Source organism: Nomia melanderi, chromosome 8 (genome assembly GCF_051020985.1).
Source record: "Nomia melanderi isolate GNS246 chromosome 8, iyNomMela1, whole genome shotgun sequence".
Taxonomy (NCBI): domain Eukaryota; kingdom Metazoa; phylum Arthropoda; class Insecta; order Hymenoptera; family Halictidae; genus Nomia; species Nomia melanderi.
In genome coordinates, this window is record NC_135006.1 from 18,405,583 (window position 1) to 18,428,431 (window position 22,849).

General features: G+C 34.0%; 5 protein-coding genes across 9 annotated transcripts; 1 reads left to right on the top strand and 4 right to left on the bottom strand.

The window, feature by feature from the left end:
• Nucleotides 1-417: 417 nt before the first annotated feature.
• On the bottom strand, nt 418-4,411 carry Rox8 (TIA1 cytotoxic granule associated RNA binding protein Rox8). Its single transcript, XM_031977521.2, has 3 exons — nt 3,371-4,411; nt 2,874-3,170; nt 418-2,723 (listed from the first exon to the last, which is right to left on the bottom strand). The coding sequence occupies exons 1-3, from the start codon at nt 3,956-3,958 to the stop codon at nt 2,430-2,432; spliced, it is 1,179 nt and encodes a 392-aa protein (XP_031833381.1). The 5' UTR covers nt 3,959-4,411; the 3' UTR covers nt 418-2,429.
• Nucleotides 4,412-4,617: 206 nt separating this feature from the next.
• On the bottom strand, nt 4,618-9,997 carry Git (ARF GTPase-activating protein GIT1). 2 transcript variants are annotated; one of them, XM_031977519.2, is made up of 13 exons: nt 9,657-9,997; nt 9,255-9,388; nt 9,073-9,185; nt 8,811-8,997; nt 8,608-8,738; nt 8,333-8,522; nt 8,199-8,271; nt 7,616-7,813; nt 7,373-7,542; nt 6,755-6,925; nt 6,500-6,679; nt 6,181-6,411; nt 4,618-6,108 (listed from the first exon to the last, which is right to left on the bottom strand). In XM_031977519.2, exons 1-13 carry the CDS (start codon nt 9,712-9,714, stop codon nt 5,911-5,913), a joined length of 2,034 nt encoding a protein of 677 aa, XP_031833379.1. In that variant the 5' UTR covers nt 9,715-9,997; the 3' UTR covers nt 4,618-5,910. The 2 variants fall into 2 exon arrangements, with proteins under 2 accessions (XP_031833379.1, XP_031833380.1); XM_031977520.2 differs by lacking the exon at nt 9,657-9,997 and having other exon boundaries at nt 4,873-6,108; nt 9,073-9,205; nt 9,255-9,385.
• A 189-nt stretch (nt 9,998-10,186) lies between these two features.
• LOC116427330 (uncharacterized) lies at nt 10,187-12,802 on the bottom strand. Its single transcript, XM_031977550.2, has 5 exons — nt 12,246-12,802; nt 12,079-12,163; nt 11,933-12,007; nt 11,785-11,862; nt 10,187-11,717 (listed from the first exon to the last, which is right to left on the bottom strand). The coding sequence occupies exons 1-5, from the start codon at nt 12,270-12,272 to the stop codon at nt 10,453-10,455; spliced, it is 1,530 nt and encodes a 509-aa protein (XP_031833410.1). The 5' UTR covers nt 12,273-12,802; the 3' UTR covers nt 10,187-10,452.
• LOC116427329 (uncharacterized) lies at nt 12,760-18,158 on the top strand. Of its 4 annotated transcripts, none has more exons than XM_031977548.2 (8): nt 12,760-12,926; nt 13,882-14,247; nt 14,316-14,759; nt 14,841-15,233; nt 15,381-15,503; nt 15,566-15,811; nt 15,886-16,213; nt 16,296-18,158. In XM_031977548.2, exons 2-8 carry the CDS (start codon nt 13,919-13,921, stop codon nt 17,637-17,639), a joined length of 3,207 nt encoding a protein of 1,068 aa, XP_031833408.1. In that variant the 5' UTR covers nt 12,760-12,926; nt 13,882-13,918; the 3' UTR covers nt 17,640-18,158. The 4 variants fall into 4 exon arrangements, with proteins under 4 accessions (XP_031833408.1, XP_031833409.1, XP_031833406.1 ...); XM_031977549.2 differs by having other exon boundaries at nt 15,575-15,811; XM_031977546.2 differs by having other exon boundaries at nt 14,316-15,233.
• A 2,080-nt stretch (nt 18,159-20,238) lies between these two features.
• On the bottom strand, nt 20,239-22,691 carry LOC116427327 (solute carrier family 35 member G1). The gene is made up of 3 exons (XM_031977543.2): nt 22,301-22,691; nt 21,978-22,193; nt 20,239-21,901 (listed from the first exon to the last, which is right to left on the bottom strand). Exons 1-3 carry the CDS (start codon nt 22,616-22,618, stop codon nt 21,419-21,421), a joined length of 1,017 nt encoding a protein of 338 aa, XP_031833403.1. The 5' UTR covers nt 22,619-22,691; the 3' UTR covers nt 20,239-21,418.
• Nucleotides 22,692-22,849: the final 158 nt, after the last annotated feature.

Sequence of the window (22,849 nt, forward strand, 5' to 3'; positions counted from 1 at the left end):
GCACTTTTTAAAGTATGCGTTTTATATATTTAAAAAAATATTGTGTTACCTTTGATACGTTGCAATGATTGTACTTAGCATTAAATTTACGCTACGCCCGATAATCTAAATATTGTCTTCTATGTCAGTCATCCAATCATAAATATTTTAAATGCTCGACGAAATGATTATTTGTTGATAATGAATATCATCTTTAGTTAAAGTAAGTGGTTATTATAAAAGTATGTCGGCTGTAAAATAAAATTACCTTGTATGTACTTAAAAAACTCGTTATATTACTTTTTTTTACAGTTTTCCTTTTAACCAGTTGTAAGCGAAGGTACTACGACGCCTCTTATAAACTTAAAAAACGACTTTTGTTATTATTTCATAACTTTATATCTTGTATTAACGTGGGCTATGAAATAATACAAAATATTGTGTATTTTAAATATTTATTCCTTTTTTTTTCATTCAAAGGACAATTTGTTTTTATTATAAGATAACATTATCCTAAGCATTTTCAAGGGTTTCACACCCTGCTGTACCTAAATTACTCTTTATATAACATTTTTTTTTTTTTAATGTCTTCCATCGGTTCACTGATTATTATTAATCCATAGACAAGTTGTTTTTTCTTAAATTGGCTCTCCGTCGTTCGATATCACTTATCGCAGTCAATTAATCATTGCTATGTTCGACTTTGTTTTTCTCCTGTTATTACATTCAGTACTGACTTTATACAAATGGGTTTTGAAAGGTTTATGGCTTTTTATCGTCGGTGGTGAAACTTTGTGTCAATTAGTATTCGTTATACTAATTCATTCTAATCCTTTTATCATTACCAAGCAATTCATTAAATGGTTCGTAATTCAATACATAGGATACAAAGTATTAGTTTGTTTTTTTTCTTTTAAAGTACAATTAGATGTAAAGAGGCAAAATCAATAAAGGAAAAAAAAAATAAATATTAAAGCTAACACCACTGAAACTCAAGGAATGAAATCTTGTGTGCGTGTGTGCGCGTGTGTGTGTGTATGTGTGTATGTATGCGTGTGTGTGCGTGTGTGCGTAGTGTGTGCGTAGTGTGTGTAAAGTGTGCAACAAATATATATCTACTGCATTAATTGGAAGACACGAAGATATAAATATCGTGCCATGCAATAATTACAACGATGTCAAAAGTATCAGATAATATCAAAGGTGATTGTCAATTGATACACTGATTGTTTATGAGACAAAAGATTCTCGATACACTATGTCTACCAAAGGAAACATAATGCCGACTTCCAGTGCACAATTTTAACAAAGACAGGACGATAGTGACTCCATTCCTTAGTGGAAGTTTTTATCATTACCGTTACACTTAAATTACGTTGTAATAATTACACCAAGGTTTACCGCTTTTCTGTACAAATGGAGAGGAGTCACTAAAGTGTATACAATGCAATGTACGCAAGTCAAGTTCGACATAAAAATATTTCGTTTTTTTGACACACTTTCTGGAATACTCTTTTTTTCGTTTTCTTCTTCTAAACCGTTTGTAAGAAAGTTTTGTACATTTACCACCGACGATAAATATCACATAACGAGGAAAGTTTACAACTCGTTTACCGACTCGCATAGTGTATTTTAATAAGGGCCCTGCATACGTTAAAGCATGCATCCAAGTCTAGCTACATCACAGGCGCCGTGTCTACCTATACTCTCTATCTTATACTATGTTCAATGTCATACTTCCTGTTTACCATAAATGAACATTCATCTTTGCTCATTAATGATTTGAAATAAACTAAAGATTGGTAATTGTGGCAAAAATATTAAAAATATAACAACACAATGGTCGCATACATACGTACACCTTACGCAGCACAACGAATGCAGGGCTCGTCAAGGGGCTGCAACCTTAAGTTCAGAAATATACCTCATTCAACACCATGAATACAAACGCTTTTTTGATAAGATTATTCAATCACGCTGACAGATTGACTGCAATGATAAATTCTTTTGAATTCCGTGGTTTCACTTGTTTAATTTTTCAATGAGCATTGCAAGCTGATACGCTTGCATTCGTTAAAACGGTATACGTTTCTATTGTTTGGCAAGGGAAACGTATAAAGGAAATATGCCTGTGTCTGTCTCTGTGTCTGTTTATGTGTGTATATATATATATATGTAAATACATATCACTTTGAACTTTTTGATGGAACAGTTCTTTTGCAGTAAGAGCATTTCAATATCAGTCAATATTGGGACAACCAAATTTAGGAGCATTCTTTACAGTGTGTTACTTCGACCGAAGTAGAAAGTGGATATTTGCACATATGATGCTGCAGTCAAAATACCAATAAATCTGTTAGAATAGGTATATGACAGAACAGTTTTTGCAAAAGCCCCAGGGGCAAATGTATCATATGTAACAATTAGTTGATGCCGATTATTGATCAATTTCATTGCGTAGGATATTGCGGCATGGTGTATGCTACCATGGCAGGTTGCTGACCTGGTGGCAATGGTGCAGTCGCGGTCGGTGGTGCGGCAGTTGCTTGTGCAGATTGCCATGTGCCTGCACCAGGAGCAGGCATTCGCATGCTATTCATATATTGAGCCTGTTGTCCGTAGTATTGGCTATAGTATTGTGCAGGCTGTAAAAACTGACCCTGCATTTGCGGATATCCTTGTGGATACCAGTAACCCATTTGTTGACCATATCCATATGCATACTGACCAGCTCCAGCTGTAACCTGTTACATAAAACATTCTACATGTTAATATATTCTTCTTTTTCTACAGTGTGCAGTAACGTAATACAATGATTCGACATGCTTTCCCAAATACAAATCGAAGGGAAGAAAATTTTGTAGGTCGTAAACAGTTGTATGCATTCAAATAACCTGTTGAGCTTGGTGATTCGCATTAGGACCCACGCTATTAGGATCTCCGTTTTCCTTTCCCCAAAAACATTTAACAATGCTACCGTTAATTTCCGTATTATGTGTAGATTCTATGGCATGTGTCGCCGCTTCCTTAGTAGTAAATTTAATAAACGCATATCCTTTATCTTTGAATACTCTTATGTCTTGGATGGTGCCGAACGGGGAAAATGTTTTGGTTATTAAGTCATCCGTAATACCATTCGTGAAACCTCCACAATATACTGTGCAATTGGTTGGACTACTTTGGTTATATACCTGTCGACGAGTAATACATGAAAAACACAATAACAGAAACAAAGTAATTTATATGTATATATATGTATATATATATTCGACAAACGAACCGTACGTAAATATCATATTTTCTGAGATAGGCAACTTGTACGTGTTTGGATCGGACGCAAGGATAACTAAGGTCGACTAAGGCTAATAAGTTACGGAAAACACTGCCATACCTCTTCGTAGTTAGGTTTACTATTGTTTGAATGTCGTGGCCTTTCGGACCTTGGGGGTGGTGGTTTTCTGGTCGACCAATTTGTCCTGATGCTTCTAGACCCAAGCCACTGACCGTTCATTGCCGCTATCGCTGCCTCAGCCTCGGATTTCTTCACGAAAGATACAAAAGCGTACCCTTTGCTCTTCATAGTTTGCGGATCACGTACAATTCTACAGTTGCTAATTTCGCCGAACGGCGCGAACGCCTCCTTCAAGGTTTGCGTCTCGATCTCCGGTGACAGATCGCCGACGAATATGTGATGATGATTGCTGGTGTCCAACTTCGGCTGATTTCCAGGGCTCGTTGCCCAGTTAACCTTCATTTCCTTATTCAGGAAAGATCGCTTGTTCATGGCGGCTAGCGCCGTGGCCGCGCACTGATGATTCGTGAATTCGACAAACGCATACGGATCGTTCCCCGGTTCCCTTATGATCTTGCATCCTTTCACGGCACCTATTTGCGAAAAAAGTGCGCACAAAAGATCCTCCGACACCGTAGTGTCTAGATTACCCACATAAAGCGTTCGGGGATTGCTTTCTTCGCTCATGCTCGCTCTTCTCGGCTACCCCCTGTGTGTACTTCCGTATTTAACTAGTATCCTCGCGTTCGTCAGGCTTAATCTTACGGTTCACACGTTCAGCGCGTGGTGCGTGCATTTACCTGGACCCCAGCATCAGAATTCAGATTTTCTCGCCTTTTCCAAGAGTACACGGACGGTTGAACGCGAAGCTACACCCAGCCTCTACGTCATACTAACATAAAATGGCCGCTCTGCTGCTTCACCACTTTCCCCTTCAATCATCCGCGTAAATGCTTCTGTTACACCGGTTTTCTTACGGAAAATGCCGCCTCTTTCACGCCCGTTCCGCACTGTTTTACCTACCTACTCTTGCGTTCCTTGAATCGACTCGAATAACGCGAAACTTACACGGTTTAAATGTAAAAGAACACGTGTTTTTGTATCATCCGTCGAAGATTTCATAACAGGTAGCGCGAAAACGCTTGTGAATCATTGGCCTACGAAATTCACTAGACAAGAATTCTCTAAAGGCTGTGTCTCATGAAACTCGATCCCATTCGAAAGATCCGTTGACGATTTCCTTTTTTTCCCCGTCGCTTCGCTTATTTCCTGCGGATTTATACCGTTTCAGAATTTATTCGTTACGAATGCTCTAGAAAATTTTGGAATCTCACGAAATCGCGAACAATTTTCCGACAACACGCGTCTCGTGAGTAACACCACGGATGACGCTTCACAGGTAACTTGAACTCGGCCGTATCTCTAAAATTATTTATATTGATTGCATTAGAAAATATGGAAATACACGTTCATCGCGACTTTCGAGCGGTGTATAAATTACGACCAACTGCGTAATTGTACGCAACGATTTTGCTTGTTAAAACAAATCCGTTTATTGTATAAATATATATATATACATATATATACGAGTACATGTGCATGTACAATCATATCTATATCGAATTATTCCCATCGAAACTTTCGATGCGACAGCCATAGAACAACAACGTTACGTTTCGTATGGATTTGAAATTATTGTTGGAGACATACGAATTTAGGCTTGATTATGGAACTTTTCATAGAATATATTGTAAATAAGTTTATCAGCGTAATCTGTGTCAACAATGGAGCGATATTTAAACTTTATTATATAGTTAAACATATATTCCTAACTTCAACATTACAACAATAAAACTTAACTTATAAACCACAATTATTATGATTATGAACTAATGTGATCGGCATGTAGCCACAATAATTAAAAAGAAAAAAAAGAGAAATACTCTTTTTACTGGCGACAAACGTCTCACTCATTTATCATGCTTCCATATAAGCTGGACTACTTTTGAAAATAATTTTTTTACAAAATTATCCAATTACCGAACTTTTCGTCGTATATAATCCATTTTCATGAACAATTGCGTGGTTTGAGGTAAATCTTATTATTGATTTTGAAATGTAGATGATTTTTATATTATTTTATTAAACAATTTATTAAAATTAATTATCCTCGTTTCGTATTGCACAAAATATTTTGATTGCATGAGTGCAGCTAATTAATGCCACGCTTAAAATCCTTATCGCATGCATGCCAGCTTATATAAGCAACGGTTACATTTATAAAACCAAATACACAAACTTAAATTGCATATTAATAAGATTCATTGGTTCGTGGCTATTCAGTCTTTATAAAATGTTAAAAGTTACGTAATATATGTATTGAATCTTGAAGAATGTCATGTTTCAATATTTCTTAGCAAGGTTATACGGATGTCGATGCGTTAGAATTTACTCGTTATTTACATTGAAATGAAAAGAGAAAATCTATCATGTAACAAAAGGCTTTTACGCGATGTAATACGAGAGTACTTATACAATGCGTGTGATGAGTCTGAGTATTACAATGTTACGTGTCTCTGTACAAGTTATATACATATCCCGCGAGTATAAAAAATTTTCAATGTTAATACTTTTATTCGTTACGTTTGAAACTGGGTAACGAGAAGCTTCGTTGCTTTGGCAATGTCATAAGCACATGAACGTACTTGTTGCAGACAACGGTCCATGTGTTCAACGTCACTGGTGCATCTTTGAAGACCGGAGCACTCCGCTTGAAGTCTACCTGTATTACCGTTTAATTGTCGCAGAGCAGATCTAATGTTCTCCTCGATGGGATTCTATAGGAAAGAATTACTGTACACTCGTAATGCTTACGATAAACGGGAAACTGTCCGAAACGCGTATCTTACTTGAGGAAATATAGCTGTCAGTTCAGCAACCGCAACGCGAATTCTTTCCGCGCAGGGCACGAAAGCTTCTCGCTGCTTCGGATCTTGCATAGCCATCCATAATTCCTGAATTCTTCTTGTGACCTGTTCCGTTCTTCGAGTTACTTCCTCGCTGGGAGGAAGATTCGGAGCACCGCATTCCCATAAACTTTGCGTGTTATTGCGAGACATCGAATCGGGATCTCTCTTTGTCTACGTTTTGCATTTAAACGGAATTTGCGGAATAATTACGAAAGCCTATGCTTTAAGAGTTTTAAATAAGAAAGAAGAATACGAGTACCTGACAAATGGCTGTTGACCACGAACTAGGTTTCCGCAAACCTTCTCTTGTCTCATACATAGAAGCAGGTCGTTGATTATTTCTATTAAGGGACGTCTTTATGTCGAGTACTGGTTCCAACTCTGGTTCTTGCTCTCCACCGACATGGCCATTGATAACTCCATCTGCTACCTCTTTCGCCTACGATTTCCGTAAATTAGATCTCGATTTGTGACCATCGAATGCGGTAAACCAAATAAAATATAATCGCCTTACGTGAATCGTTTGCTTCAATTCGTTATTCTCGTGCGTAAGTAATTCTATGGTATTCTGTAAAGCATGTATTTTCTCTCGGAGATCCCTGACGGTTGATTCGGATAAAGTTAATTGTTTTTTCAAAACTTCGACGACAGATGGAAGACCCTTGGCTAATGGTGCAAAAGCTTCCTACAATGGTATTTCAAGAAACTCTGTATGATTCGGTTATTAAGAGACGAAAAAAACCAAAAGATATTCCAAGTCACGCGATACGATTGTTATAAAACAAAACACATAATTAACATGTCTGTGTTACAAATTTTAGTAAATGAATCGTGAAAAAAAGGTAAGAGAATGCAAATTTTTAATAATAAAATAGAACGTTCAAGTTTCTACAATTCTGGCAATGGCTGCACATGCACTAACAGACCTGTGCACTTGCCTAATAGCACTGTCTACAGAAGAGCCAAGTACTTAGCCGATTCCTTATTCTTCTTTTCGTTACTAGTGCCGGTACCTTTAATATGTTACCACACAATTTTATCTATTCCAACAAGTAACTCATCATCCATCTTCTTTCATTGAATACACTTGTTTATAAGATTTCCATATATTGTCAAATAACTTTATGCTTACCTCGTTATTCATTTTGAACTGTGACGTTGAATACTCGGGCGCTGCATTGCCCGTTGATGTTAGCGCGTAATCATCGTCAGACGCGACGCTATCGTATAAAGGTTCGTCGTCGGACATTTGCGATCCATACTTTCCTTGATGTTCTTTGCGAAGCACAGATACTGCTGGATCTGACGATCGATACATATATTATTTATACAATTAATAATCTTTAGTATTAATTGCATGCAAGTTTTCACCTACCTTGCACTGGTGCATTATTCGAAAGTACATGCCTTCTACGAGCCTCGATAAGCAGATCTATAATAAGTGTAGCAAATTCCTTTGGCGTAAATCTTGCTAATTTTTGTCTACCTTGATTTCTTGTGGACGATAGTTGCGGATTCACTGGTAGAAAAGGTACTGTACATCTTTCTGGTAAAGGTGCAATAGCAAACCAGACTAGTTAAAGAAGAAAAGTTTGCATGTTAGAGTCTTAAGATTTAACTTTGCAATATTAAATGATTAAACAACAGAGAAAAGCATGACATTTTCTATAAGTATATCTCTATTCGATGTTACCAAATTAAAGTTTAGAATTAAGCTATCACTAAAAAACTGCAAGCTTGTAGTTCAACTCACCTCTCCTTAACAATGATGCAATAAAAAAAACATGCATATTAATAAAACAGTGGAGCAATAAGTACATGTGTAATTGCTTTAATTGCGTCTAGAAATAACTACACATAAAATCCAAAAACCTTGGATACTATATAGAATTATTTCTAGATACTAATCTATTCTTCAAAATGATTCTGTGTATAATGAAACATAAGGATTTACTTACTTTCTTCGGTTTCACGGCGATCGACTTCATCGTATACGTCCATTGCTAATTCTTCCAGTAAGTGGTTTGGTAACTGAGGAAAATGATAAATCTAGCTATTATACCGGTATTTGTTTAATAAATTATGTACTCACCAACTGTAATTTATTTCTTCCTTCTAAGTTTAAATCATTTTGTTCCAAAAGCAATGAACATTCTGGAATTATTATATGTTCATCCATACAGTGATTTGGTTTACGTGAACATATATAATATGTCAGTCTATCTGTTACTTCGTACATGCATTCGACTATGCGCTCTGATAAATCTATATGTCCTGCCATCCTAAACAGTAAGGATTACGTTATTACAATTTACTACTTATTTTTCTTGCGTGCATTTGCATGATATACAATATATTTTTAAATACTTGGCAATTTCTGCAGGTGTTTGCCCATTGAAATCAATTATACTAGGGTTGCCACCATTAACAATTAGAAGCTCTACTTGTAAAGCTTGTCCTGCACGAGCGGCTACATGCAACGGTGTTGTACCCTTTTCCTGTAAGACCGTCTTATTATGCTCTGTGTTTGTATTATCAATGTACCTTTGAATATTTTATTCTTTTAATACCTTGTAAAAATAATTTGGATTAGCACCTTGTGCAAGCAATCTTAAAGAAGTTTCTAAATTGCTTGTACGAACACTACTATGTAACTGTCTACTTAACTCCTCTTTACTACAACATTCTTCTTTACTCGGACGTAATACGAATGCTAAATGTTGATGTTTTGCCTTAATGAAATCAGCCTTCACTGGACTACAAAAAATGAATGATAAATTAATTGTCAAGTTGTCACATTATATATTGCATTATTATATAAGTAGTACTAACTGCAACGGATCCTTAGCTTGCGGTTTTCTTCTACTAATCTTTGAATTATTAGGATCTAAAAGGGAATGTTCCCAAATACTGTTAGCTCCGTTATCATTTAATGTGTGCACCATCTATAAAACATTACACATTACTACTTCAGATACACATTGATTTGCAAAGTTTTTTTAATGTCTACTAACATTAAGTAAATTTGTATGCCATATACTCTTATGTAGTGACTTTATGTGGGATATATGACGGCCCAGACTACGATGTATACCACAACAATCATCGCATAATAAAATGGCTCTGTTCAAAGAAGCCCATCCTGGTTCTAAACAAAATAATTACAAAATTCACTTGATAATTAAATGTAGAATTATAAATAATATAATTATGCATAATGTACAGGTAAATATGACCTAAGACAAATGTAAATACGTAATTAACATTAACCTTTTCGAAATACATTAGATATTTATTTTAACCAATTAAGAAAAAAAATATATTTCGTTAGTATCTGATTATGCAACATTACAATTAATGATTAACATATAGAATCGACTTGTTAATAAATAATTAAAATAATTGTATACATTTACCGAGAGCTCCGCAATCAGCACAAATATCAGTGGTAACTCTTTGCTTCGGTCGGGCCATTCTTTACCTTTTATTTTGTACAATCACACGATAATCTTAGATTAGTTACGAAATGTTTAAAAAGTGCGACATAATGTACGGGTCGCTTTAAAAACAATATCGTAAGGAAAATCGAGAAATAAGAACCCTCAAACTTAATGTCATCATATACTCGTTAATAAATCGACCATGACAGGAGCCAACCCGAACGAGCTTGAGATGGTTGTTGCACCATTGATTGAGCATCCTAGAAGACACGCAATCACACGATGCACTTTCGCCTACACTAATTTAACCGATTATCCGTTTTCATATTAGACTATTTTGACACATCAGTCTTCAATGTAACGCTAAAAATGATACTTAAAATCGTTGATGAATACAATTTTATATTTGGCCAATGTTAAATCAAAACATTCATTTATAAAAGAGTAAAACAACCTAATAAATATTTCATTTTTTAGTTTAATAAATAAAGTGTGACAACATTTGTACAATTTTATTTATAAATTATACATTTCTTTATTAATCTTAAATAGATATACAAATACATTTTTGTTTGATGTTATATATACAAATTGGTAACTTAATAGCAATATCATTATTTATTCATCATTTTTCTATTTCAGACTTGATTTTCGGTGGACAGCGATTAAAATTCAAAATTATGACTTCCGGGTTGAATCTGTATCCTGTCGCCGGAAACTTGAATTAAATAATGTATACTGAAAATTGTGGTCCGAAATTTAAAGTAAAATTTCAATTAGATTCCGGCGAATCGGAATATAAATTTTGAAGTTCCTTGAGTACTTTATTCGAAATATCTGTTCTGCTTAAAATGGATTTATCTATATTATTTTTCTGACATAAACTTGTAAATTTTTTGCCATCTGGAGTTTCCAAAAAAGTCATGCTTGATTTCAAAGTCACGTACTCTCTCAGAAACCGTTTTTGCCTGTATTTTAGAATCACAGGTGTATTTTCTTGGGATAATCGGTTTTTAATAGACCCAACATGATTAACAGGCATAATGTTAAGCTGATTTTCTAAATTTACAAAACTTTCATCACTGTTAATCTTTGGAATTTCCAAATCTTCATCTTTTTCTTTAACAGTGTCAGACTTTGAGACTGTTTCATCTGGTACAGATAATAATCTTGTTACATATGTTAATGTCGATTTCAACTTCTTCAGGTTTTCTTCTGTAGTATTTACTAAATCTTCCAATTCACATTTCAAATGTGTAATTTCTTTTTTGTCAACGTATATCATCTCGGATGAAGTATGCTGTACATTTAGATTACTTTCTAGCAGTGCCACTTTTGTGCTTTGCAAGTTATTACATAAGTCTTCTATACATTTATCTTGATCTTTCGATATTTCAGATTTTTCACATTTTAAATTACTCTGTTCTGGGGAAGATACTTTATGCAGTGTATTATTTTGCATAGAGAATTGATATTCCTTATTTAATGTTTCTTGATGAATCGTAGATCGAGAAACTTGTAGAGGTGTTGTATTCGAAATTTCGCAAGATTCTACGTAATTTGTATTAACGATATTTAGACTAGAATAGTTTACATTTTCGGCGGTTTTACATTTTTTGGATGTTACGTTAGATTCAGATTCTGCAGAATTATTATTATTACATTTACTATACAAATCATTGTTAAGCAACAATGAACTTTTATTTTCACTTTTGGTAGAATGAGTGGAAATTTCATTCTTATTACAAGTAGCTATATTTTCCTTTGATGCTACAGGCAATTTTGAATATCTATATACTTTTTTTGTACATGTTTGTAAATGCTTATTTTTGATAGTATTCGGTTTTAATAATAAACTTTTTCTCATGTCTGGTTCAGACAGTTCATTACAGGCCTGACTGCTATTTGAAAAGGTTGACTTGGTCAAACACTCTGTTCTTCTATTCTCATTCTTTCTATTATTAACACACATGTTATTAAAATTAAGATTTCTACGTACAGGGTTGTAAGAATGCTTTGTATCATCATCTATTTGTCCTAATAAAAATAAATTACATATTAGTATAAATACCATTGTACATTAAAAATATAATAATTAACTAACCATTGTATTGTTCCTTCGTTGATGTATGTTTTCTGCCTGAAAGTGGACCTAATCTTTCAGGTAATCTTTGTTTGCGTACTAAAATGCCAAATTATTGTATGTAGATCAATAATGCACAAAATAACAGTGGAAAAGAAATTATACTAACCGCTACTTTTCTTTTCCTCATCTTGTTTTATTAATTGTAATATTCTGACTGGTTGGCTTCTGACTCTATCGCAATCTACAAGGTATAAATATAAATATTTATTAATGGTATGATTATTATTAAAGGATTTCTTATATTGATATTACCTTTCTTACGTATATCACTTCCTACTAATTTTGGACATGTTAAACATTCTCTAATTCTTATCGGTTGCGAACGTTTGACGTTTTCCTGGTAAAAAATACGGTGTATGAATTTCAAAATAAATAAATTGGTCTTCTAAAAATATTGTCAATTCTTTATTCATACTCACCGTTGAATGCGACCTAACAAGCACCATGTCCAACGAATTTTAACAACACTATAATATCAGATGCAATTAAATTTACTCGAATTTGTATTGTTTAAGAAATAAATTTGACACAGTATATATCCATATAATCAATTTAAAAATAAAGAGAACATAAACAACATTTAAGCGCGAACATAATGCGTATGGAACAATTCGAATCTGGCAGTTAAAACAATAATAGTCATAAAAAGGCAATGTATAGACGGTAGACAACGAGTACACAGATATTTCACGTACACGATAAGACGCATTTACAAGTTCGCATACATTATAATCCAATAAGAAATTGTAGCTTCGCATTTACCATTTTGCATATTTGCTTTGTTGATTTTACCGTCTAAACATCAAATATTAATGAGAAATAATAGATGATATTATTTGTAAATTGGTATATATAAAAATGGTACAACAGATGATTGGTTGTCCGTAAGAAGCAACGCTATATATCAAACGCAAAAGGATTTGCGCAGCTCTCTTATCTACAGTTGGCTGTCCCTCGAAGTCATGTCTGTCGGCCATTTTGTTCAATTTATTTCTAAACGTATCCCCTCCAAATTGAAAACAACCGAAGGTCGACGCTGTTCTCGATCCCGATAGAGTATTTTTGGTTAGGTTAATAGCTGTGCGGAAGACATTTGAACAGTAAGTAAATCATTGTGATCGACTCTGCTCCTATCGTAATTGAATCCAGGTAGAAAATTCCTATTCACGCGTGGACGAGTGCCGCTTTGGCCATAGTTCGTAATATGTAATTGGATGGAAGGAGGCTTGGCGTAAGAGAGGCTATGGCTACTACTTTGATCATATGTAAAATACAGTTGCCCCATCAGCCACCCTTTGTTTTTCGTCGACGACACATTCGCCACTGTTTTCGCTCGATTTCTCCATTCAGAATTGTTTTCCATTTCGAAATACTCGATATAACCTCTAAAGTCATAACCTATATAATATAACCTTAGACGTCAACAATTTTAAATATTTCTCGTTGAAACAATTTTTCGGGATTGTACGTCGCAAATCCAAAGAAATTGATCAAAATGTAACGTCGAGTCCCGGAATTGTGTGTTCCTTAACTGAAATTGGTACGAAATTTTGTTTCCAATATTGCTATTTACAAGTGTATTATTGAAGTATACTTCGATCAAACAAATCGAAATTGTTATATTAATAATTGAAAAATATATTTAGAAGTCAAAATTTGTCACTCCTGTGCTTAAAAATCTTAAATGAACATTATTTTTTTATTGTTATAGAAACATTAAATGTTCCTTTTAAGTTATAATCTTGCTCCATCTTTATGTACAAGCTAAGCGAATTAACATTTTTCATTGTTAAAAAACAAATTGTAGCAAATATTTTGAAACAATATGTACGTGTTTTGAATTGTATGAATGTAATTTATGTATCATATTAACATTTAATTAATAATTGTGTCTATTGTGTAATGTATATGTACATGCTTTAAATTATTTCATGTATTGTCAACAAATTTTATTCAGTATAGTTTCCTTCTAACATAATTTCTGTAGTATAATTTGCAACTAAGAAAATGTGAATTATTTTAACATGATTTAAATCGAATTTTTTTTTATTTTAGTGATTTCAGTGATCAAATAAATTTATATTACAATAAAATGGATGTACCTGGAGATTTAACGTTGCAATGGGTGGAGGAGGTGGGAAATGTTATTCACGAGGAAGTAATATGTGGTTTAGAAGCAGAGTTAGTTGCTCCAGAAGAAGGAGTAATAGGAGCTTGCGAGGAAGTTACAGTTGAAGAGACAGTCGAATCTGGCCCTAATATTACTTCTACAACAGAGTCGGAAATATTAATGGTTCCGCAATCTAGTGATATGGAATCTATTTATATAGTGCCGCAGGATCAAGGACATGATTATCTAAATATTCAGGTTACAGAAGAAGTGATAGCAGATAATTGGGATCGATCTGGTCACGAAGATGGGTAAGTTGTCAATGTTTGCATAACTATATTGAAAAAATTCAGAGATTCATTGATATTATTTTTTAAAGGGTTGAGATACCAGATTCTAAAGTGTCTCATGATAATTTACTTGAATATGATGATATGGAAATACCATTACCTATTGACCAAGATTCGTACACAAATAGTAGACCCTATCCATGCGACTTCTGTAGCAGAAGGTTCAGGAAAAAAGCAAATTTAATGAATCATATGGTAGCACATCAGACAGATCGCCCTCACGGTTGCAATTTGTGTGGAGCACGTTATGCTCGAAAGTGTGATCTTATGAATCATTTGAAGATTCATGCGTATGCGCCATCTCGAGATGGTTTGGAGGATGATTTGAATGACGACGATCCACTGGCACCAGAGGCTGAAGAGTCTACCAAAGGTAGACGTAAGAAAGTTCAATCCAGTGCGCCAAGGAAACGTAAAAACTACTCTACACTCCCAAAACGTACTGTTGAGGATAATAAAATGGAAATGGGCAAGTACGTCAATGAATCGTATGATTATGTTGACGAAGATACACGTTTGTTAGAGGAAATGACTAGTAGAAATTCTACATGCAGTGGTAACTATGCGTCAAGCTCGAAATGGAATGATCAGATATCGTCTGTCTCTACTGAACCTCAAGCACCAAGGTGGCCTATAACTGATCCAACAAAACCATACGTGTGTCAGTTCTGTGGTGTTGGTTTTGCGCGAGAAAAGGCACTTGCATCTCATGCGCGCATACATGGTGGTGATAGTCCATTTGAATGTACATCATGCGGTGACATGTTTTGGGATGTTAATAGTTTAAGGGAACACGTTCGTACTAAACACGGCGGCACTGTACAGTCTGATACCGAAGAATATGACAATGACGCTACATATACGGGCGATGAAAGATTTGGAGAGTTTTATTGCAATACTTGTGGTGTTCCTTTTCATCGTTTGGATTTACTTAAACGTCACCAAAAGTAAGATTACCTTGTGCAAATAAATAAGCAATGTACAGTTTTTACCGTTACAAATGCAGATCGTAGTTGCATTTAGTTTCAACTTTGCGCTGATTTTCAGGAAAATTCGTAACATTGTGATATTAATTTTAATATTGATTACATTAGGATTCATATCAAGCAAGAGGATGATACAATGGAAGGTTCAAGTCAACACCATGTTTGCAATGTTTGCGGAGAGTGGTTTGAAGAGGCTTTAGCATTGCTAGCACATGCTGAACTTCATGCTAGGTATTACTTCTAAAAAATTCGTTATAGATGTTTTTTAAATTCTGATAAATTAATTGATTCAGTTCTTTCAGATCACCTAGTCGTCGGTGCTTATTGTGCGGTGAAAGATGTCGCGATGATGCAGAAGTTGCAGAACATGTCCGTCAAAATCATGCTGAAGATGCTCCACCAAATACTTGCACTCTTTGTGGGAAAACATGTAAAGATAAACGCAGTTTATTAAAACATTCATGGGTTCATAATGTCGATAAAACTTTCGGATGTACAAAATGTGGAAAACGTTTTCACAGTAAAGCTAGATTACGAAGGTACTTTTGCTTAGGAGAATGAATATTTTATATATTTTTGAAATCGATTATTCATTAAGATATGTTGATGTTAGGCACATGGTGTCGCATCGTAATAAAATGGTAGTTTGCGATGAATGCGGAGAGGAATTCCCTGACGGTAGAGCTTTGGTCAGCCATCGTCATTCACACAATAAAGATTTAGGCGGCCGTTCTTTTCCGTGCAGAGAATGTGGAAAAACATTCGGAAGTCGCAGTTCGCAACAGATTCATATACGTATCCACACTGGAGAAAGGCCGTACGGATGTAGATTTTGTTGGAAAGCATTTGCCGATGGTGGAACTTTAAGGAAACACGAACGCATTCACACGGGCGAAAAACCATATGGATGCGCGATTTGTCCTCGCGCTTTCAATCAAAGAGTAAGGCTAACAGTTGAAGTACAACGTATTTTTCTACTCTTACGTGTTACATATTCACGTTCGTTTTTGTCGATTGATTCAGGTTGTTCTCAGAGAACATGTTCGTGCTCATCATTCAGGTCCCGATCCAAAATGTGTAGGTAGCGTTACTCCATATTTGTGTAAGGTATGCGGCGATGCATACGGAACATCCGAAGAGATAGTTGCTCACATTGTGCAACACTGTGATGATAATACCGCGTTAAGACGACAGCCGCAAACTGGACCTCGTAAATATAAAAGGAGACGTAAGCTTAAGCCTCATGAAACTAATACAATGTTACGTATAAGCGAGCAGTACGATATGATGGAAGCAGGTTCCGATTCAGATGATAATACCAAGAGAAAACTTGGAAGGAAGAATAAGCAGCATCGGTCGAATGTCGAAGAAGGATATCAAAATGTTCTTAAAAGTTTTGAGAGCTCTTTACAAAATATAAATTCAATTGTTAGTAATTCGAAATTAAACCCAGGGAAATCCAAGTTATCTAAGAAGAAGCTTAGAAAAGAGGAGAAGAAGAATGAAGCTCAAACTTCGTGCCAACCTGGGAGACCAAAAATGATTCATACACAGAAAACAAGAGTGCCTGTAGAAATTGGTAGTGACGGGGTTAAGAAGGGGCAAAAAACCAAAACTATGGTGACAAGGACTCCTAAAGTAATGCCAAATGAACATAAATTAGGAATTTTTCCAGGTGGAGAAAGAAATAGACCAAGAACAAAAAACGTTAGCTATCACATCGAAGGGAAGCTTCAGCCACCGCCAGCAACATTCCCAAAGCCAAAGGAAGAAGTTTCAAAAGTTTCAACGCCAACGCATCAGCCGTTGCCATTAGTTAACATAAAGCTGGAACCTAACACACCAAAAATACCTAGTAACAACCACAGAAATAACAATGGTAATATCCTTGCCGTTAACAACGAAAAGATAGAACCGACATCTAGAAAAAGAACGGGTGTTCTGAAAAAAATTAAGAAGCAAAAACATGGAATCAAGCAAGAACCGATGGACATCGATCAAGAGGAAATACAGAATAATAATAACACAGAGAACACAGATTCCGCAAGATTAATGGAACATGCGGTGGATGGAAGTAATCTGGAGATTGCATTTGAAGCGAGTGTCACCACCGAGGAAGATAACAAGTACCTTCCCGATGTAGGGAAAATTAATAATACCGAAGATGTTGGAGCTGGAAATGTAAAACTTAGTGTGAAAGTTGAATCCACACCTCAGCGAATGTTGGCTGTTCATAGTGTTATAGCGCCTGTGGATGATATTCCAGAAACTATAATACCGGATGCTGTAGAATATACATGTGAGATGTGTTCTGCAGTATTTTCCAGCCGTGCAGAGTTGTTGGTGCATGTTCCGATACACATTTGATTTAATTTGTTCACCGCAAGTAAAGGAGGTATGCGAATTTGTTCTATTCTAAGAATATTTGTTTAATCAAGCAATATTTTAACATGGTCAATGAAGGTTTATATGTTTATTTGAATTGGCACTATGTTACTACGCCAAATTGTCCTCTACTCGTTGCTCTATGAAGCGCACTAAGTTTTTGTGTTTAACATGTATTTTAAAAGTTGATGCTGTCTTTAGTTTATTGCGTCATTCTAAGGTATGTAGAAATTTTCGAATGTACTCGTTTTCAGTTAACATTATCATTACGTTCTTTTTTATACTACTCGTGTTTCTACCAAAAAGAAAATATTTGGCTCAAAATTCATATTGAATCATGATACGATGTGAGATGTTACAAATATTTTATACGTTTACAATGTATCACACCAGTTGCCCTGGTCAAAGAATTAGACCAATCTTTTGCCATCCACAGTTTTATGAGAAAAATTAATTTAACAACAACAAAAAAAAAAAAAGAAGAAATAACAGCACTTTGTGTACATAAAATGTTAAGGCATTCAAAATATTAAAGCGAGTGTGTTCTATAATAATATTACTCGTTTCTATAAATTAAATTTACTCTGTACATTTGCTTTTAGCTTCTAAGCGATTAGATATGTAATAATCGATCCAATGAATTACTATGATAGACCATTTGTATGCAATATTACAGGCTGACCTCAGATAATTTTCCGTAAATTCATGATTTTACTCGCAGCAATATTTCGAACTCGGGATAGGATAATTGGTAAATATTGCGTTCAGTTTTTCATTTCCCTCTTAATAGTGGAAGATCAGCTTTTTTAAAGTCACGAGAAATACGCCTGTTTCTTCTAAATCAAATACATCTGATGTTACAATGAAATACATATGTATATTGCACACATTGCATAAATTAATACATTTATACAAATTAATTTTCATACTGTCAAGCATTTTGTGACTCAAGAAATAAGAATAGATTGTTACTGTTTCATTAATATTTATTATTTGATAAATAAAAGCTCATTATTATAATATACTTTTGTTTATATTAACATTAAAATGGTTCTGATAAAGTTATCGATAAAGCTATTTCATTACATTTGGCATTATACGAAATAAATTACAAAAAGTATTATGTGTAGAATTTTATGCAAAAGGAAACGTTAAAATTCAACATTTTGAAGTTTAAAGTTATGTACTTTTTACTTTTTATTTTGGTAAGACATACACAATTAGATCTGATTTTTAGTTTTGTCAAAAGTTTAAATTTCCTCGTTGTGTATGTTTTAATTATTTCTATAATTGTGTTATACGATAATGATGCTGTACTCAAATAAAATGTAACATCTTAATACTGTTGGGTGCTACCTTAACATTATACTAAATAGCACTATTTTTAGACATGTTGAATTATATAATTTGTTTCCATTAATAGAAATCTATACATAATGGTAATCTTATAAAAGTTCAGGTACATTTCTAACCGAAATCTTACATTACAATTTCATACAAATATTTTAAAAGTATCATCAAATGGTAGTAATTTAAATTTTTCGTTTCAGAAAATAAATAACGGTTCACTTATGTTAAAGTTTTCCTCTTGATTATAGTTCAACAGTTTAAATGTGTTATTTATTACTATACAAAGTTTATATTACTTTTTAACTTATCATTCTACTTTACCCCTTTAACAGCTTTTACAATAAAATGTCTAGAGCATTATATTTCAAAATTTTACATAAAACATTGCTATCTATAAAAATTGAAGTTTTATATGAAATCAGTCAAGTGATTTCACTACTGATATTTTAAACCGAATTAATTTCATATTTAAACGAATATTTGCAAAAAATAATTCACTTTCTTTAAGTTCTTTGAGATGTTGAAAGACCATACAATTAGATGATGGAATCGTAAAAAACTCAAGTCAGTATCGTTTTAAAAATTACTTAAACTGTATGCATACATACTTTGTTCACTGCATTTTATACTTCGAGCAATCTAGGTATCCTCATAGTAATCTTTCTCAGCTTCGAAGTGTATGTATGTATGTATTCCGGGACAGATTAATATTTCAACAGCATTATGTGTGGCAATCAATCAAAAGCAGCGTATGCCCTATTTTTGTAGTCAAGAGATATTTTTAATATAAAGAAAATTCTGATACTATTTGTAGCGTTTTGCCCAAAATGTACATACATATATTTTATTATTTCATGTTCTTAACTATGTCTCTTTAAGAGTGGCACATAGTGCCCGTTATTTGTTTGTTTGTGTATTTTCATACATAATGAATTAAAGAATATTCAATGAGTAAACTCGGTAGCTGATAATTTTATTAATAAGAAAAGGAGGAGTACCGGTATAAATCTGTTTGAATAACATGGGGTGCGTTTAACAGTTACACTTCTAGGACAGCATCATATTTTGTATGTTATGTACATACTTAGGGAATAACAACTTCCTGTAGCGATACTTGTAATTATATTGATGCTATCGGAAAGAAATACTTAAAGATCAGTTAAAGAATGCTTAGAATTATTACAGATTGTAAGTCAGATTTTGTACAGTTTGAAAATTATGGTATAAAATATTTAGGAACAGAAAAGATATATGACCAATGTAAAATAAGAAGTTTTTGGATAAAAAGAAATGTATGTAAATATTTATTTACATAAGAAGTGTCAAAAAAATTCACATGCAAGTGGCGATATCGTGTACAAATGATTTTTATTTCAAAGTTACAGTTACATTCCCGTTCAACGGTAGCTATAATATTTTCTATGCGTGATTCAGAAGTTTCGAAAATCTGTTTAATTAACGTGTGCATAAAGTAACCAGTGCAAGTTGCAGTAATCGCAAAATCTGTTAAACGAACTGTTCCGAAGGTCTAAACGTATATAAGAGAAAAGAAATTGAGAACATGTACACAACTTTTTCTTCTTTTTTTTTCCAAGTGATTTTTTTGTAAGAAGGTTGATCACATGTAAGTATCCGTGGCTTCTTTTTCAGAATAAGTAAACTATAAATAAGTAGTGTAGTATATGATACTGTGTTGCATGATAAAATTTTAAACATTTTGAAAAGAATTCGTACATGTATCACTTCAGTTGTAAACTAAGCTCTAAGAATATGTATAGACATGTATGCACTAAAGTTAGTTTCTCTTGGATTAGACTATATTTGTATCTATCAAGGATAAAGTAGTCGAAAGAAGAATAACTGTACATATTATTATCTTGGATATGGTACGGTGGTTTATTGTTCTTTGTAGATGTATTTTTTTTAAATAAATTGTCAGCAACTATGGAAATACAATTAATTACATCCGCACAAAGTTACGGATAATTCTAGGTACATATGGTATCAAGATATGTACAATTGTAAATATACATTGAGTTATAAACTTCAAAATTTTGCGAATGTCACTTCTATGTTATTGAAAACATGAAACGAAGTGCGAATTATAAATTACAGATACGCGATGTTATATAATAATTTTGTTAAATTTGTCTATAAAGTACTTGATTCGTTTGTTTCTATCTTGAATAAAATTTTATGCGAGATACAAATTGCGGTAAAAGAACGATGATGTAAATGAATGGTAGTTGCATATAACTCGACTTTATACTGTGTAAAATCTGGAAACTTTATATTAGTAAAATCATATTAATAGTATAATAACAATGTTTTCACCATTCATAAAAATGTGTATAATATTATCTATGTTTATGCTAAGAGCAGATAAATAATTTAAGATATTGTATCTTTGACTAGGGAATAAAATCGCAAACACTATAAATCTCTTTTTCAAATCCCATGCATACGACAGAGACTATAATTAAAAATGCTCCGATAATACTTGTAGACGAAGGTTGGTCTCCAAAAAAGTATACTTGCACTATATAGGCCAGTATGATATCTAAGGATCTAGTCACTGATACTTTGCCTGCACCTTCTATTTTTAACGCGTTAGTTACTAAAACTTGACCAGATAATCCAGTGAGTGCCACTGATAATATTTTAGCCCAAGTAAACCAATCGGTAGGTAGCTTAAGTTTTTGTACATGATGCTCCGACACAATAAAGAAAAAGGATATTGCTGTCAGCAGAGACCACCAAGATAAGTTGAAGATTATCGTAGAATAATGAATTTCTGAACACTTTCTCATAATAACTATATTCAGAGCTGTGAAGAATGTTGCTAGGATAGCACACAGATATCCTATCAGATTGTACGGTTCAGTTCTGTGTGTCTGAAAAAGAACAAATATCATATGATATATAAAATCGTTATTTAACGAAAGCAATGCTAATAGTTTATTTTGCTACCTGAAACACAAATGGTGGTTTCGATACAAAAACCACGCCCGCAAAAAGTGCACACATGACCATTACACGTAATACACCGCATGGTTCTTTTAAGAAAATAAAAGATAATGCTATAACAATAACCGGAGAGCTAAATATAATAGTCGTGGCATCTCCTATGGGTAATTCTCGGAAACTATAATAAAGCAGCGATAAGGTAGCACCTCCTACTATTCCCTGCAAAAGACGGTTCATTAGATAATTAAATAACAACTGACAAATTTCTACTTCTCGTTAATAAGCAAAAAGTTTGATCTTTCATTCACTCTTTAGCATTAACATACCTGAAAATGTAGGAGTAGTCTTTGATCCTTGGGACCAAAAATACTTTTGGAAGCTTTAATTGCTACACCAGCCATGACTAGCATTTGTAAAATAGCTCTGATACCCAACAGTACCATGGGGTCTACATTTTGGATAGCTTTGACTAACGAGGAACTAACTGTGAAAAATGTACCTGAGAGAAATGCCAAAAATACACCAAACCATTTGGTACTTTCTTGATACGTTTCGGCGTTGTTAGCAAATTGTTCCGTATATTGATATGCTGGATGTATACTATTGTAAGAAGTGGTAGACGCAATACTGAACTTCATCTTCATGTCTTCAGTTCGATCAACTTAACAGTTACGGTATACAATTATACTGAACGAGATATTGCTGGCATACCGGTGTCTACCGTCTGTCGTCTCGTAGAATTAACATACGCACAGCTTTGCACGTCAAACAGCTTATGGGGGATTAAGGACGGTAGGAAGATTTGGAAAATATAACAACGACCGGATTTACATTCGCTTGACTGTAAAACTGTGAAACTATAATGTACCGAGCAA